This window comes from Schistocerca gregaria, unplaced genomic scaffold, assembly GCF_023897955.1.
Source record: "Schistocerca gregaria isolate iqSchGreg1 unplaced genomic scaffold, iqSchGreg1.2 ptg000431l, whole genome shotgun sequence".
In the NCBI taxonomy this organism is placed as follows: Eukaryota; Metazoa; Arthropoda; class Insecta; order Orthoptera; family Acrididae; genus Schistocerca; species Schistocerca gregaria.
The window spans coordinates 48,513-63,777 of NW_026061857.1; the positions used below are offsets into that span (position 1 = coordinate 48,513).

At 50.4% G+C, this 15,265-nt stretch overlaps 1 protein-coding gene and 6 non-coding genes across 7 annotated transcripts; all 7 read right to left on the minus strand.

Moving 5' to 3' along the window:
* Positions 1-699: 699 nt before the first annotated feature.
* LOC126311449 (5S ribosomal RNA) lies at positions 700-818 on the minus strand. The gene has a single exon (XR_007554590.1). It is a non-coding gene; the product is annotated as a 5S ribosomal RNA (ribosomal RNA).
* A 1,282-nt stretch (positions 819-2,100) lies between these two features.
* LOC126311450 (5S ribosomal RNA) lies at positions 2,101-2,219 on the minus strand. The gene has a single exon (XR_007554591.1). It is a non-coding gene; the product is annotated as a 5S ribosomal RNA (ribosomal RNA).
* Positions 2,220-3,501: 1,282 nt separating this feature from the next.
* On the minus strand, positions 3,502-3,620 carry LOC126311452 (5S ribosomal RNA). Its single transcript, XR_007554593.1, has one exon. It is a non-coding gene; the product is annotated as a 5S ribosomal RNA (ribosomal RNA).
* A 1,282-nt stretch (positions 3,621-4,902) lies between these two features.
* On the minus strand, positions 4,903-5,021 carry LOC126311453 (5S ribosomal RNA). The gene has a single exon (XR_007554594.1). It is a non-coding gene; the product is annotated as a 5S ribosomal RNA (ribosomal RNA).
* A 1,282-nt stretch (positions 5,022-6,303) lies between these two features.
* LOC126311454 (5S ribosomal RNA) lies at positions 6,304-6,422 on the minus strand. The gene has a single exon (XR_007554595.1). It is a non-coding gene; the product is annotated as a 5S ribosomal RNA (ribosomal RNA).
* Positions 6,423-7,704: 1,282 nt separating this feature from the next.
* LOC126311455 (5S ribosomal RNA) lies at positions 7,705-7,823 on the minus strand. The gene has a single exon (XR_007554596.1). It is a non-coding gene; the product is annotated as a 5S ribosomal RNA (ribosomal RNA).
* Positions 7,824-13,763: 5,940 nt separating this feature from the next.
* LOC126311407 (uncharacterized) lies at positions 13,764-14,711 on the minus strand. Its single transcript, XM_049992230.1, has one exon. It carries the CDS (start codon positions 14,709-14,711, stop codon positions 13,764-13,766), a length of 948 nt encoding a protein of 315 aa, XP_049848187.1.
* Positions 14,712-15,265: the final 554 nt, after the last annotated feature.

The window sequence follows — 15,265 nt, forward strand, 5'->3', positions numbered from 1 at the left end:
GCGAAAACATGCACACAAGACACAGGCTTTTCGACAAAGTATCCATCTCTTGTAGCGACGAAAGGTAAATTTTTGTTTACAAATTTGCCGTTGTGCACTGCTACAAAACAATATGCCCTGACGTATTTCACAACATTTCTGTCACTTCATACTGTTTTGTTATTTCCAGAGACTCTTTGCAAGTCTTCCTTGGCGCACTCTTTTCAAACTGAGTTCCTTAATATCGTATCTTACGATAGTTTAAAATCAGTATGGAAGCATCTTTGTCACATGAGAAAGGTAGCATGAAAAAACGGCTGGCAGGGGTAGCGACAAGAAAGCAAGAAATGAAGACAGCCAGAGTTCCCAGGCGGTCGCCGATCCGAATATAAACGTTGTTGCTTATCTTCGGTGGTCGGACGGGAACAGGTTTTTTTTAATGTAGTTAGTTTTTGGAATTTAGCGCTCCTACAAAACAGTAGGCTCTGACGCATTTCAAGAGCACATCTGTCGATTCGCAGTGTTTCGTTATTTTCAACGAGTTCCTAGCACTCTTCCTCCGCGCATTCTTGTACAAACTGAGTTCATTACTGTAATTTCGCATCTTACGTTTAATACAGTAGTTTAAAATGCTTGTGGAAGCATCTTCGTCGCACCTGAGAGTTTGTATGAAAAGAGGGCTGGCAGGTGTAGTGACATAAAATTTAAAAGAAGAGAGGGAGCCAACAGCACCCGGTGTTCCCAGGCGGTCACCCATCCAAGTACTAACCGGGCCCGATGTTGCTTAACTTCGGTGATCGGACGAGAACCGGTGTATTCAACATGGTATGGCCGTTGGCGTCCTTATACTGTAGCCGCACGGCACAAGAAGGCTTCGCCTCTCCTCCCAATACACGCAATCGCCATTTTCGGTGGCACATTTGACGCAAAGCACGTCCTTCCACCTCGAAGGCGACGCGCAGTGCGGCGCGCCGCCACGTGGGTCAGACGCACAACACAGCTGCTCGTTGCACCGCCTGTCATTCGTTTGGTTCGTGCGGCCTCCGACACTCGCGGGAGACGCACCTTGTTATTGTTGTCCGTCGCAGGGATTGCGCGCGGCCGGGCGGCGGGTGGACTGCGCGGGGTGTGGCAGTGTCCTGCTGGACCGAGAGAAGCGTTCTCACCTGCCTGACACGCGTCGCGCTTCTAGATATTTGCGTAATTCGCACGGTGCATAATCGGCTGTCACCTTCCGTCCCGACTTGTCCCGACTTTGCTCGACTGCCGCTCGCTGCCGCTCGGGTCGCGGTCCATATGACAGCACAAGCACGAGGAACATCTGCGAGATGGGCGCGGGCCGAACCGGCGTGTCCGAGGCGACGTGTGCGGCCGTTCGGAGCTACCAGAGCAGCTCTGTGCCGCGCCGTGCCGTGGAAAGGTGCGAAAACATGCACACAAGACACAGGCTTTTCGACAAAGTATCCATCTCTTGTAGCGACGAAAGGTAAATTTTTGTTTACAAATTTGCCGTTGTGCACTGCTACAAAACAATATGCCCTGACGTATTTCACAACATTTCTGTCACTTCATACTGTTTTGTTATTTCCAGAGACTCTTTGCAAGTCTTCCTTGGCGCACTCTTTTCAAACTGAGTTCCTTAATATCGTATCTTACGATAGTTTAAAATCAGTATGGAAGCATCTTTGTCACATGAGAAAGGTAGCATGAAAAAACGGCTGGCAGGGGTAGCGACAAGAAAGCAAGAAATGAAGACAGCCAGAGTTCCCAGGCGGTCGCCGATCCGAATATAAACGTTGTTGCTTATCTTCGGTGGTCGGACGGGAACAGGTTTTTTTTAATGTAGTTAGTTTTTGGAATTTAGCGCTCCTACAAAACAGTAGGCTCTGACGCATTTCAAGAGCACATCTGTCGATTCGCAGTGTTTCGTTATTTTCAACGAGTTCCTAGCACTCTTCCTCCGCGCATTCTTGTACAAACTGAGTTCATTACTGTAATTTCGCATCTTACGTTTAATACAGTAGTTTAAAATGCTTGTGGAAGCATCTTCGTCGCACCTGAGAGTTTGTATGAAAAGAGGGCTGGCAGGTGTAGTGACATAAAATTTAAAAGAAGAGAGGGAGCCAACAGCACCCGGTGTTCCCAGGCGGTCACCCATCCAAGTACTAACCGGGCCCGATGTTGCTTAACTTCGGTGATCGGACGAGAACCGGTGTATTCAACATGGTATGGCCGTTGGCGTCCTTATACTGTAGCCGCACGGCACAAGAAGGCTTCGCCTCTCCTCCCAATACACGCAATCGCCATTTTCGGTGGCACATTTGACGCAAAGCACGTCCTTCCACCTCGAAGGCGACGCGCAGTGCGGCGCGCCGCCACGTGGGTCAGACGCACAACACAGCTGCTCGTTGCACCGCCTGTCATTCGTTTGGTTCGTGCGGCCTCCGACACTCGCGGGAGACGCACCTTGTTATTGTTGTCCGTCGCAGGGATTGCGCGCGGCCGGGCGGCGGGTGGACTGCGCGGGGTGTGGCAGTGTCCTGCTGGACCGAGAGAAGCGTTCTCACCTGCCTGACACGCGTCGCGCTTCTAGATATTTGCGTAATTCGCACGGTGCATAATCGGCTGTCACCTTCCGTCCCGACTTGTCCCGACTTTGCTCGACTGCCGCTCGCTGCCGCTCGGGTCGCGGTCCATATGACAGCACAAGCACGAGGAACATCTGCGAGATGGGCGCGGGCCGAACCGGCGTGTCCGAGGCGACGTGTGCGGCCGTTCGGAGCTACCAGAGCAGCTCTGTGCCGCGCCGTGCCGTGGAAAGGTGCGAAAACATGCACACAAGACACAGGCTTTTCGACAAAGTATCCATCTCTTGTAGCGACGAAAGGTAAATTTTTGTTTACAATTTTGCCGTTGTGCACTGCTACAAAACAATATGCCCTGACGTATTTCACAACATTTCTGTCACTTCATACTGTTTTGTTATTTCCAGAGACTCTTTGCAAGTCTTCCTTGGCGCACTCTTTTCAAACTGAGTTCCTTAATATCGTATCTTACGATAGTTTAAAATCAGTATGGAAGCATCTTTGTCACATGAGAAAGGTAGCATGAAAAAACGGCTGGCAGGGGTAGCGACAAGAAAGCAAGAAATGAAGACAGCCAGAGTTCCCAGGCGGTCGCCGATCCGAATATAAACGTTGTTGCTTATCTTCGGTGGTCGGACGGGAACAGGTTTTTTTTAATGTAGTTAGTTTTTGGAATTTAGCGCTCCTACAAAACAGTAGGCTCTGACGCATTTCAAGAGCACATCTGTCGATTCGCAGTGTTTCGTTATTTTCAACGAGTTCCTAGCACTCTTCCTCCGCGCATTCTTGTACAAACTGAGTTCATTACTGTAATTTCGCATCTTACGTTTAATACAGTAGTTTAAAATGCTTGTGGAAGCATCTTCGTCGCACCTGAGAGTTTGTATGAAAAGAGGGCTGGCAGGTGTAGTGACATAAAATTTAAAAGAAGAGAGGGAGCCAACAGCACCCGGTGTTCCCAGGCGGTCACCCATCCAAGTACTAACCGGGCCCGATGTTGCTTAACTTCGGTGATCGGACGAGAACCGGTGTATTCAACATGGTATGGCCGTTGGCGTCCTTATACTGTAGCCGCACGGCACAAGAAGGCTTCGCCTCTCCTCCCAATACACGCAATCGCCATTTTCGGTGGCACATTTGACGCAAAGCACGTCCTTCCACCTCGAAGGCGACGCGCAGTGCGGCGCGCCGCCACGTGGGTCAGACGCACAACACAGCTGCTCGTTGCACCGCCTGTCATTCGTTTGGTTCGTGCGGCCTCCGACACTCGCGGGAGACGCACCTTGTTATTGTTGTCCGTCGCAGGGATTGCGCGCGGCCGGGCGGCGGGTGGACTGCGCGGGGTGTGGCAGTGTCCTGCTGGACCGAGAGAAGCGTTCTCACCTGCCTGACACGCGTCGCGCTTCTAGATATTTGCGTAATTCGCACGGTGCATAATCGGCTGTCACCTTCCGTCCCAACTCGTCCCGACTTTGCTCGACTGCCGCTCGCTGCCGCTCGGGTCGCGGTCCATATGACAGCACAAGCACGAGGAACATCTGCGAGATGGGCGCGGGCCGAACCGGCGTGTCCGAGGCGACGTGTGCGGCCGTTCGGAGCTACCAGAGCAGCTCTGTGCCGCGCCGTGCCGTGGAAAGGTGCGAAAACATGCACACAAGACACAGGCTTTTCGACAAAGTATCCATCTCTTGTAGCGACGAAAGGTAAATTTTTGTTTACAAATTTGCCGTTGTGCACTGCTACAAAACAATATGCCCTGACGTATTTCACAACATTTCTGTCACTTCATACTGTTTTGTTATTTCCAGAGACTCTTTGCAAGTCTTCCTTGGCGCACTCTTTTCAAACTGAGTTCCTTAATATCGTATCTTACGATAGTTTAAAATCAGTATGGAAGCATCTTTGTCACATGAGAAAGGTAGCATGAAAAAACGGCTGGCAGGGGTAGCGACAAGAAAGCAAGAAATGAAGACAGCCAGAGTTCCCAGGCGGTCGCCGATCCGAATATAAACGTTGTTGCTTATCTTCGGTGGTCGGACGGGAACAGGTTTTTTTTAATGTAGTTAGTTTTTGGAATTTAGCGCTCCTACAAAACAGTAGGCTCTGACGCATTTCAAGAGCACATCTGTCGATTCGCAGTGTTTCGTTATTTTCAACGAGTTCCTAGCACTCTTCCTCCGCGCATTCTTGTACAAACTGAGTTCATTACTGTAATTTCGCATCTTACGTTTAATACAGTAGTTTAAAATGCTTGTGGAAGCATCTTCGTCGCACCTGAGAGTTTGTATGAAAAGAGGGCTGGCAGGTGTAGTGACATAAAATTTAAAAGAAGAGAGGGAGCCAACAGCACCCGGTGTTCCCAGGCGGTCACCCATCCAAGTACTAACCGGGCCCGATGTTGCTTAACTTCGGTGATCGGACGAGAACCGGTGTATTCAACATGGTATGGCCGTTGGCGTCCTTATACTGTAGCCGCACGGCACAAGAAGGCTTCGCCTCTCCTCCCAATACACGCAATCGCCATTTTCGGTGGCACATTTGACGCAAAGCACGTCCTTCCACCTCGAAGGCGACGCGCAGTGCGGCGCGCCGCCACGTGGGTCAGACGCACAACACAGCTGCTCGTTGCACCGCCTGTCATTCGTTTGGTTCGTGCGGCCTCCGACACTCGCGGGAGACGCACCTTGTTATTGTTGTCCGTCGCAGGGATTGCGCGCGGCCGGGCGGCGGGTGGACTGCGCGGGGTGTGGCAGTGTCCTGCTGGACCGAGAGAAGCGTTCTCACCTGCCTGACACGCGTCGCGCTTCTAGATATTTGCGTAATTCGCACGGTGCATAATCGGCTGTCACCTTCCGTCCCGACTTGTCCCGACTTTGCTCGACTGCCGCTCGCTGCCGCTCGGGTCGCGGTCCATATGACAGCACAAGCACGAGGAACATCTGCGAGATGGGCGCGGGCCGAACCGGCGTGTCCGAGGCGACGTGTGCGGCCGTTCGGAGCTACCAGAGCAGCTCTGTGCCGCGCCGTGCCGTGGAAAGGTGCGAAAACATGCACACAAGACACAGGCTTTTCGACAAAGTATCCATCTCTTGTAGCGACGAAAGGTAAATTTTTGTTTACAAATTTGCCGTTGTGCACTGCTACAAAACAATATGCCCTGACGTATTTCACAACATTTCTGTCACTTCATACTGTTTTGTTATTTCCAGAGACTCTTTGCAAGTCTTCCTTGGCGCACTCTTTTCAAACTGAGTTCCTTAATATCGTATCTTACGATAGTTTAAAATCAGTATGGAAGCATCTTTGTCACATGAGAAAGGTAGCATGAAAAAACGGCTGGCAGGGGTAGCGACAAGAAAGCAAGAAATGAAGACAGCCAGAGTTCCCAGGCGGTCGCCGATCCGAATATAAACGTTGTTGCTTATCTTCGGTGGTCGGACGGGAACAGGTTTTTTTTAATGTAGTTAGTTTTTGGAATTTAGCGCTCCTACAAAACAGTAGGCTCTGACGCATTTCAAGAGCACATCTGTCGATTCGCAGTGTTTCGTTATTTTCAACGAGTTCCTAGCACTCTTCCTCCGCGCATTCTTGTACAAACTGAGTTCATTACTGTAATTTCGCATCTTACGTTTAATACAGTAGTTTAAAATGCTTGTGGAAGCATCTTCGTCGCACCTGAGAGTTTGTATGAAAAGAGGGCTGGCAGGTGTAGTGACATAAAATTTAAAAGAAGAGAGGGAGCCAACAGCACCCGGTGTTCCCAGGCGGTCACCCATCCAAGTACTAACCGGGCCCGATGTTGCTTAACTTCGGTGATCGGACGAGAACCGGTGTATTCAACATGGTATGGCCGTTGGCGTCCTTATACTGTAGCCGCACGGCACAAGAAGGCTTCGCCTCTCCTCCCAATACACGCAATCGCCATTTTCGGTGGCACATTTGACGCAAAGCACGTCCTTCCACCTCGAAGGCGACGCGCAGTGCGGCGCGCCGCCACGTGGGTCAGACGCACAACACAGCTGCTCGTTGCACCGCCTGTCATTCGTTTGGTTCGTGCGGCCTCCGACACTCGCGGGAGACGCACCTTGTTATTGTTGTCCGTCGCAGGGATTGCGCGCGGCCGGGCGGCGGGTGGACTGCGCGGGGTGTGGCAGTGTCCTGCTGGACCGAGAGAAGCGTTCTCACCTGCCTGACACGCGTCGCGCTTCTAGATATTTGCGTAATTCGCACGGTGCATAATCGGCTGTCACCTTCCGTCCCGACTTGTCCCGACTTTGCTCGACTGCCGCTCGCTGCCGCTCGGGTCGCGGTCCATATGACAGCACAAGCACGAGGAACATCTGCGAGATGGGCGCGGGCCGAACCGGCGTGTCCGAGGCGACGTGTGCGGCCGTTCGGAGCTACCAGAGCAGCTCTGTGCCGCGCCGTGCCGTGGAAAGGTGCGAAAACATGCACACAAGACACAGGCTTTTCGACAAAGTATCCATCTCTTGTAGCGACGAAAGGTAAATTTTTGTTTACAAATTTGCCGTTGTGCACTGCTACAAAACAATATGCCCTGACGTATTTCACAACATTTCTGTCACTTCATACTGTTTTGTTATTTCCAGAGACTCTTTGCAAGTCTTCCTTGGCGCACTCTTTTCAAACTGAGTTCCTTAATATCGTATCTTACGATAGTTTAAAATCAGTATGGAAGCATCTTTGTCACATGAGAAAGGTAGCATGAAAAAACGGCTGGCAGGGGTAGCGACAAGAAAGCAAGAAATGAAGACAGCCAGAGTTCCCAGGCGGTCGCCGATCCGAATATAAACGTTGTTGCTTATCTTCGGTGGTCGGACGGGAACAGGTTTTTTTTAATGTAGTTAGTTTTTGGAATTTAGCGCTCCTACAAAACAGTAGGCTCTGACGCATTTCAAGAGCACATCTGTCGATTCGCAGTGTTTCGTTATTTTCAACGAGTTCCTAGCACTCTTCCTCCGCGCATTCTTGTACAAACTGAGTTCATTACTGTAATTTCGCATCTTACGTTTAATACAGTAGTTTAAAATGCTTGTGGAAGCATCTTCGTCGCACCTGAGAGTTTGTATGAAAAGAGGGCTGGCAGGTGTAGTGACATAAAATTTAAAAGAAGAGAGGGAGCCAACAGCACCCGGTGTTCCCAGGCGGTCACCCATCCAAGTACTAACCGGGCCCGATGTTGCTTAACTTCGGTGATCGGACGAGAACCGGTGTATTCAACATGGTATGGCCGTTGGCGTCCTTATACTGTAGCCGCACGGCACAAGAAGGCTTCGCCTCTCCTCCCAATACACGCAATCGCCATTTTCGGTGGCACATTTGACGCAAAGCACGTCCTTCCACCTCGAAGGCGACGCGCAGTGCGGCGCGCCGCCACGTGGGTCAGACGCACAACACAGCTGCTCGTTGCACCGCCTGTCATTCGTTTGGTTCGTGCGGCCTCCGACACTCGCGGGAGACGCACCTTGTTATTGTTGTCCGTCGCAGGGATTGCGCGCGGCCGGGCGGCGGGTGGACTGCGCGGGGTGTGGCAGTGTCCTGCTGGACCGAGAGAAGCGTTCTCACCTGCCTGACACGCGTCGCGCTTCTAGATATTTGCGTAATTCGCACGGTGCATAATCGGCTGTCACCTTCCGTCCCGACTTGTCCCGACTTTGCTCGACTGCCGCTCGCTGCCGCTCGGGTCGCGGTCCATATGACAGCACAAGCACGAGGAACATCTGCGAGATGGGCGCGGGCCGAACCGGCGTGTCCGAGGCGACGTGTGCGGCCGTTCGGAGCTACCAGAGCAGCTCTGTGCCGCGCCGTGCCGTGGAAAGGTGCGAAAACATGCACACAAGACACAGGCTTTTCGACAAAGTATCCATCTCTTGTAGCGACGAAAGGTAAATTTTTGTTTACAATTTTGCCGTTGTGCACTGCTACAAAACAATATGCCCTGACGTATTTCACAACATTTCTGTCACTTCATACTGTTTTGTTATTTCCAGAGACTCTTTGCAAGTCTTCCTTGGCGCACTCTTTTCAAACTGAGTTCCTTAATATCGTATCTTACGATAGTTTAAAATCAGTATGGAAGCATCTTTGTCACATGAGAAAGGTAGCATGAAAAAACGGCTGGCAGGGGTAGCGACAAGAAAGCAAGAAATGAAGACAGCCAGAGTTCCCAGGCGGTCGCCGATCCGAATATAAACGTTGTTGCTTATCTTCGGTGGTCGGACGGGAACAGGTTTTTTTTAATGTAGTTAGTTTTTGGAATTTAGCGCTCCTACAAAACAGTAGGCTCTGACGCATTTCAAGAGCACATCTGTCGATTCGCAGTGTTTCGTTATTTTCAACGAGTTCCTAGCACTCTTCCTCCGCGCATTCTTGTACAAACTGAGTTCATTACTGTAATTTCGCATCTTACGTTTAATACAGTAGTTTAAAATGCTTGTGGAAGCATCTTCGTCGCACCTGAGAGTTTGTATGAAAAGAGGGCTGGCAGGTGTAGTGACATAAAATTTAAAAGAAGAGAGGGAGCCAACAGCACCTTTTTTATTTTTTTTTTCTTTTTTTTTACGGGCCTCCCAACTCCCCTTATAGCCCGGCCTTTACACTCTCCATGAAATGCCTTCTAATTGGCGAGCTTCAAATGCTATCTATAAGGGTGCTGTTGGCTCCTCGTAGGTGGACTGGTAGACGCTATTTCTAGTAATGCCTTCTTCGGCGAGGCGCGCATGGACCTTGATGCGGTATTGCGTCTTGTATACGAATCAAAAGAAAATGGTTTCTCCAAAACTTGAGAAACAAAAACGTTAAAATCACTCAAATTATACTTCAAAACGGAAAATAAAAATGTCTCCACACCGTAAAACGCTCGCTTGAACGACGGCGGAAAGTGGTCGCCAACTTCCATGGCCACCAGAACGCAGTGGCTGCCGAAAATGTATATCACACTAGGAAAGAAAAAAATAAATCTAATCAAACCGTCTCCGCCAATGATCTTCGGATATGACGGCGAGAAGAATCACAAACTGAAAAACATCCACCCACAGAAAGTATAAGGAATCCAACGTACATGCACACGTAAAAGTAAGGAAAAAGTCCTTCTCGACACTGTCTGCTCGGTCATCTTGGGAGAGAAAATGAAAGAAAAAATGTCCTCAGAACAAAGAAAAACAAATAAATAAAGCACAAGTTAACTCCTACTAATAAAACATCCACATAACCCGAGAACAGGATACGTTGTCGATAATGTTCGTTCCATATAACACACATTGGCATTCAAATTTAGTTCCATCATTCGTAGAAAGAAAGTTCCGTTGTAAGCAGCAAAGTCCCGTCGAAGCAACATAAGTCATAGCACCGGCATTACCACTGGAGGATAACGCGATAACAGTCAAAATTGGTAGGCAGTCCTATGTAGATATCAAAAATTTAGCATAGGCATGGTCCAAGGCCACACGCAAAAAATTGGCAAAAGTCTGAGTATAAGCCGCACGAGCAATGTCCTGACGGTGTTCCGTCCACAAATAGGATAGAAAATCGACGGCATCAGTCACTTTCAGGGTAAAGATACAGTAAACTGTATGTCCAAGAATCCATAACGTCGCATTTCTTTTGGTGGCCGGGTAAGCCGCGCACTGAGGCACTATGGCGTCCATGGTTGTCACGTGCCGCCTGTCCACCCTGTTAATCAGACGAACCATGTCACAGGCAATGTCCCAGACCACACGAAATTTGTCACACACAAAACGATGTTCGATAGTGTCCTCCTCTACACACAATTCACACTCTCCCGAAGAAATCAAATTAATAGCACAAAGATTGGCATTTGTCGGGATAGTCCGGTTGACCACTTTATACCAAGTAGCATGAACGGCGGCAGGGACGGCGGCGGTAGCAAGGTTCTTCCACACCAGCTGCCAATCATGCTGTGGCAACCGATATTCCCATTTGTTCCTAATCGGCGTCCCTCTAAGAGCTCGAATTATCTCAGTAACACTACATGTACAGACGTCACCAAACACAAGATAACTATTGTAGACATAATAGCGGCGCACGAAATTCAACACATACGGAATGTGACTGATTGAAACAGGGGCTACTACTGATGGTGGGCGGTAATGACGAAACAAGGCAGCTGTCGGACTGTGCGGCCCCTTGTCAATCACCACTGTGGTCCGTTTCACAAGGAGCGCCGCACACTTAGATCGGAAGTCAACCAAACCTAGCCCCCCTTCCTGCAAGCTTAAAGTACACGTCGCCAAGGAGACCTTAAAAATATCGCCCTTCCATAGCAGCCAATAAACTGCTTGTTGGATGGCCCTTTCCAATTCTTTTGGCACTGGGAGAACTTGTGCCAGATACCACGCTTTGGCGAAGATATTCGTGTTAATGAGAGCCACCTTCTGACGAAGCGCCAGGTTGCGAGAGGCGTAGAGTTTAGCAACAGCTCGGATCTTGTATAATGTGGAACGCCAATTAAGGGCTTCCATACGCTGTGTGTTGTCAGTTAGAATGACACCGAGCACCGTGTGCTGTTGCTTCACACAAAACCAATCGCCGCTGACAGTACGTAATCGAGGTGTAAGGGGAAGCAAGACAGTCTTACGAGGGTTGACGATAGCCCCCGTCGCCCTCTCAAAACGGTCCAAAACACCACGCAAGCGATCAAGATCCTCTGGATGATCAATGAAGACCCCCAGGTCATCAGCATACGCCCGACATACCAGCTGAACGTCGCCAAGCCGAATACCCCGGCACTCCCGGGCTATACAACGTAGGAGTGGGTCCAACGCCAAGGCGAAAAGCGCCATAGACAGAGGACACCCCTGTCGGACAGAACGACCAATGGGGATGACGCTACCAGGAATACCGTTGATGACCACCCGAGAAGTGGCATTATGCAAGATATTGTACACCATCTTCGTTATTTTGGACCCAAAACCCAGGCCGATCATCACTCGCCGCAGATAGGAGTGGCTGATCCGATCAAAGGCGTTTTTAAAGTCTACTAGCAAGATCGCAGCCGCTCGGAGCCTGTGACCCTTTACATATCCGATGGAGTCACGATAAGCCAGGACGGCATCGAAAATGTTCCTGTCGGCCACAGCACAAGTTTGATATTCACTGATGACCTTGGGCAGAACGACCTGCATCCTGTGCGTAACACACCGCGCCATAATCTTATAATCAGCGTTCAAGAGGGTTATAGGGCGAACACTGTCTATACGCGGCGTCGCGGTTGATTTAGGGAGAAGTGCAACACGCCCTTCCGCAAACTCCGCCGGGATGTCAACACCGTTATGGATTTCGTTCATGATCACAGTTAAAACATCGCTTAAAAGAGGGAAAAATTTTAAATAAAATTCCGCGGGGATTCCGTCCATACCAGGGGATTTGCCCCTAGGACTACTTTTCACCGCCGCAGAGAGATCCTCAGAAGTAAAAGTCGCATTAAGATGGGCCCTGTCTTGTCGCGTTAAAACATGTGGGACCCCCTGCAAAAAATCGCGGAGCGCCCCGGGGTCGGCGTCTACTGGGTGAAAGAGCGCAGCAAAGTGATCATGGACCTCCCGCTCAATATCCACCCAGTCGGAAGTCGTCGTCCCATCCTGTTTGAGCCACTTACGAATAACCAACCTCTCCCGCCGCCTCCGCTCCCTGTTCAGGTGGTAGAGAGAGAGCGGCTCCCCCTCAACGGCACCTACAGGTTGGCTACGCGTGACTGTCCCAAACCCCTTCCGGCGAAGATCGTCTAGAAGTTGAGCTTTAAACTGATTAAAAACCGGAAGCAACTGTGGAGACGTAGTGACCCGCTGTGCTAGATCTTTTAAACAGGACTGGTAAAATCTCGCCGTCGACCGGCGCCAATGCGCCGCATCGCGACTAAAATTGATTAAAAAGCGCCTGATGGCCGGCTTCGCTACCTCCACCCACCACCTGATGGTACTGCCATCGTCGCCCTTGTCACGCAAGAGCTTGCGCCACAAAGCAGTAAATTGGGACGCAAGAGCGTCATCATCTAAAAGACTGCAATTAAGCTTCCAGATATTTGGACGCCGAGGAGGTCGCGCACGCGGTAAGACAAGTTGGCACAAAAATCCACAATGGTCAGAAAAAATAACCGGCAATACTTCCGCCCTTGTGACATGGGCGGCAAGCGGCAACGACACATAAATTCTGTCCAAGCGACTATGACCGGTGGCATAAAGGTGGGTGAAATGTGTTTTATCCGGGTTGAGCACACGCCACGTGTCCCGCAAGCGAAAAGTATCAACCAAAGTGCGCAACTCTTGACACCAATTAGGGCGCGGCTCCTGATCCCTACCATCAATAACGGCGTTAAAATCGCCACCAAGCACTAATTCATTAGTATTGCGATGGAGCAATTGACAGAGATCCTGGCTGTAAAACTGATTCCGCGCTGGTTTATCACCGGCATGGGCATAGACATTTACAAAAGTGACACCATTAATAACACAGGCGATTGCGCGACCATTGGGCAATATTTCAACGTCACTGACATCAAAACCCGAACGGAATAAAATGGCAGTACCAGTCTGTTCATCCGACATGATATTATCAATAACGGTAAAAGCAGTGGAATCAATAAAATACAAAAGAGCCGTACGCGTAACTTCCTGTAATAACGCGACATGACAGTGAGAATCACATAAAAAAGTGTGCAAAGCCGATAACTTATACTGGGCACTCAATTTGTTTACATTAACAGTTAAAATGTTCCACGAACAATGCTCAATATCCATACATAATTAAAAAAAAGCACAATTGATAAAAACCTTACATGTGGAGAAAAACAGCAATGATCGGCAAAAGACAACCACCACAAAAGGATAAAATACACCAGAGAGACGGGTTGAAATCCCGTCAGCCGGATCCATAGCATCCAATCGGCGCAATGCACTAAAAAAAAGACGACTATGATAGGCCGTCCCCCATTGAAAACAGAGCACGGCTCCCATAACCCGTCATTTAAAACAGATAGAACATCGACGCCGAATAACGACGGAGGATCTCGCGGCGGTCGGTGAATAAAGGCAAACGGAGCTGACCACGCGAAAACGACCAACAAAAAACCAAACGAGGGCACCGCAGAAGCAGCAATAAAATAGCTAAAAAAACACAGATCATGCAAATGTGCGCGAGAGGAGGAAACAACACTTGCACACACTAAGTCGCGTCACTGGCCTCCACGTCCGCCGCCCAGTCCTGGGGGGCGGCGGGAGGGGGGTGTGGGGGTGGCGCGGTCCCAGAATCCGTTCCACTAGAGTCCACCGACATGGGACCAACGACAGACATCTCGACATCAGCAGAAGAAGCCGGCACACGTTCAGTAGCAGAAGGACAAACGCGACGCTGGTGTGTGTCTTCCGCCTTACGTTTGGTCGGCAATTGCGGTGTCAACACAGCCGAAACAGTGTCGGTCGGTTGCCCGGAGTCGTCGCCTGCGCCCGGCTGGCTTAAGACAGTCCTTAAGTGCCGAACAGCGACGTCACGTTTTTGATCAGCAACATTGATTTCGGCAGGCAGCTGACGGCGAGGAGAGGCGCGCCGTTGTTGTTGTTGGTCCACGGGCTGACGCCCAGAGCCAGGAGCCTGAGACGAACGCCGCTCGTCGGCAAGGTCCCGTCGGGAAGCACGCTGTTGGGAAGCCTGCCGACCGGGTCGTGTCGGTCGGGAGGCGTCGGGGGAACGCCCAACCGGAGACGGACTGCGATCGGGTCGCGGAAGACCCCTATCAGAGGGAGGCGACCGACCAACACTACGCGCACGTTGCCGACTTGAACTACGAGACGAATGTTCGTCCCGTCTCGGTTTCGGTGCTACAAAAAATGCCTGTGATTCCACAGCAGCAGCGGAATTAGGAGAACCGGCAGGCACAGTAACAGGGGCAATCAAAGAACCGGACTGTTCCGGTACTGTCACTGACAGCGAAACAGGTTCCGACACTAAATCACGCGCCGACTGCTGCACGGGTTCGGACACTGTCACTTGTGAAACATTCGTTACTACCAGATTTTCGATAGTTGTCCCGTCAGCCGGAGCCGGAGACATTGAATCTAACACAGCAGACACAGAAGCAGAGTCACTATCGGTAGTGGACACATCCATAGCCATCGGGGTGGCAGCAAAGTTAGCGTCAGCTACACGGCGCGCGGGCGCGGGGGGGGCGGTACCCAAACCCGTGGCGGCCACAGAAGCAAAGCTGGCATCATTTAAATTACCTACAGTGGGCAGCTGGGCAGGCCGTTTCCGTTTAGGACAATCCTGTCTATAATGGCCAACGCCACCACAAAAAGAACATGTTTGTGGCTGTCCACTATAAGTAACGAACGCGCGGTGGCCGTTAACCAAAACAAACGAAGGAATGTGCTGTCTAACAACCATTTTCACACTTCTCACTCCGTTTTCAACTTGAAACAAGTACGCGGAGGACCACTTTTCCTTCACTACAGACAAAACAGTGCCATACGGCCGCAAATAACGAGCAATTGTGTCATTTCGAATTTCAAATGGTAGGTTAAACACACGAATTTGCCTAATGCCAAAGCCAGCATGCGACACATTTACATTGCTTACGCGAGCGTCAAGGTGACGAAATTTTCGGACACCGTCATTGACAGACACAACATGATCACACATTTCGGAATTTTTCAACTTCAAGAACACAG

What these genes read in the sequence shown, in the direction of transcription:
- LOC126311407 (XM_049992230.1), bottom strand. Translation starts at nt 14,711, where the DNA reads ATGGCTATGGATGTGTCCACTACCGATAGTGACTCTGCTTCTGTGTCT.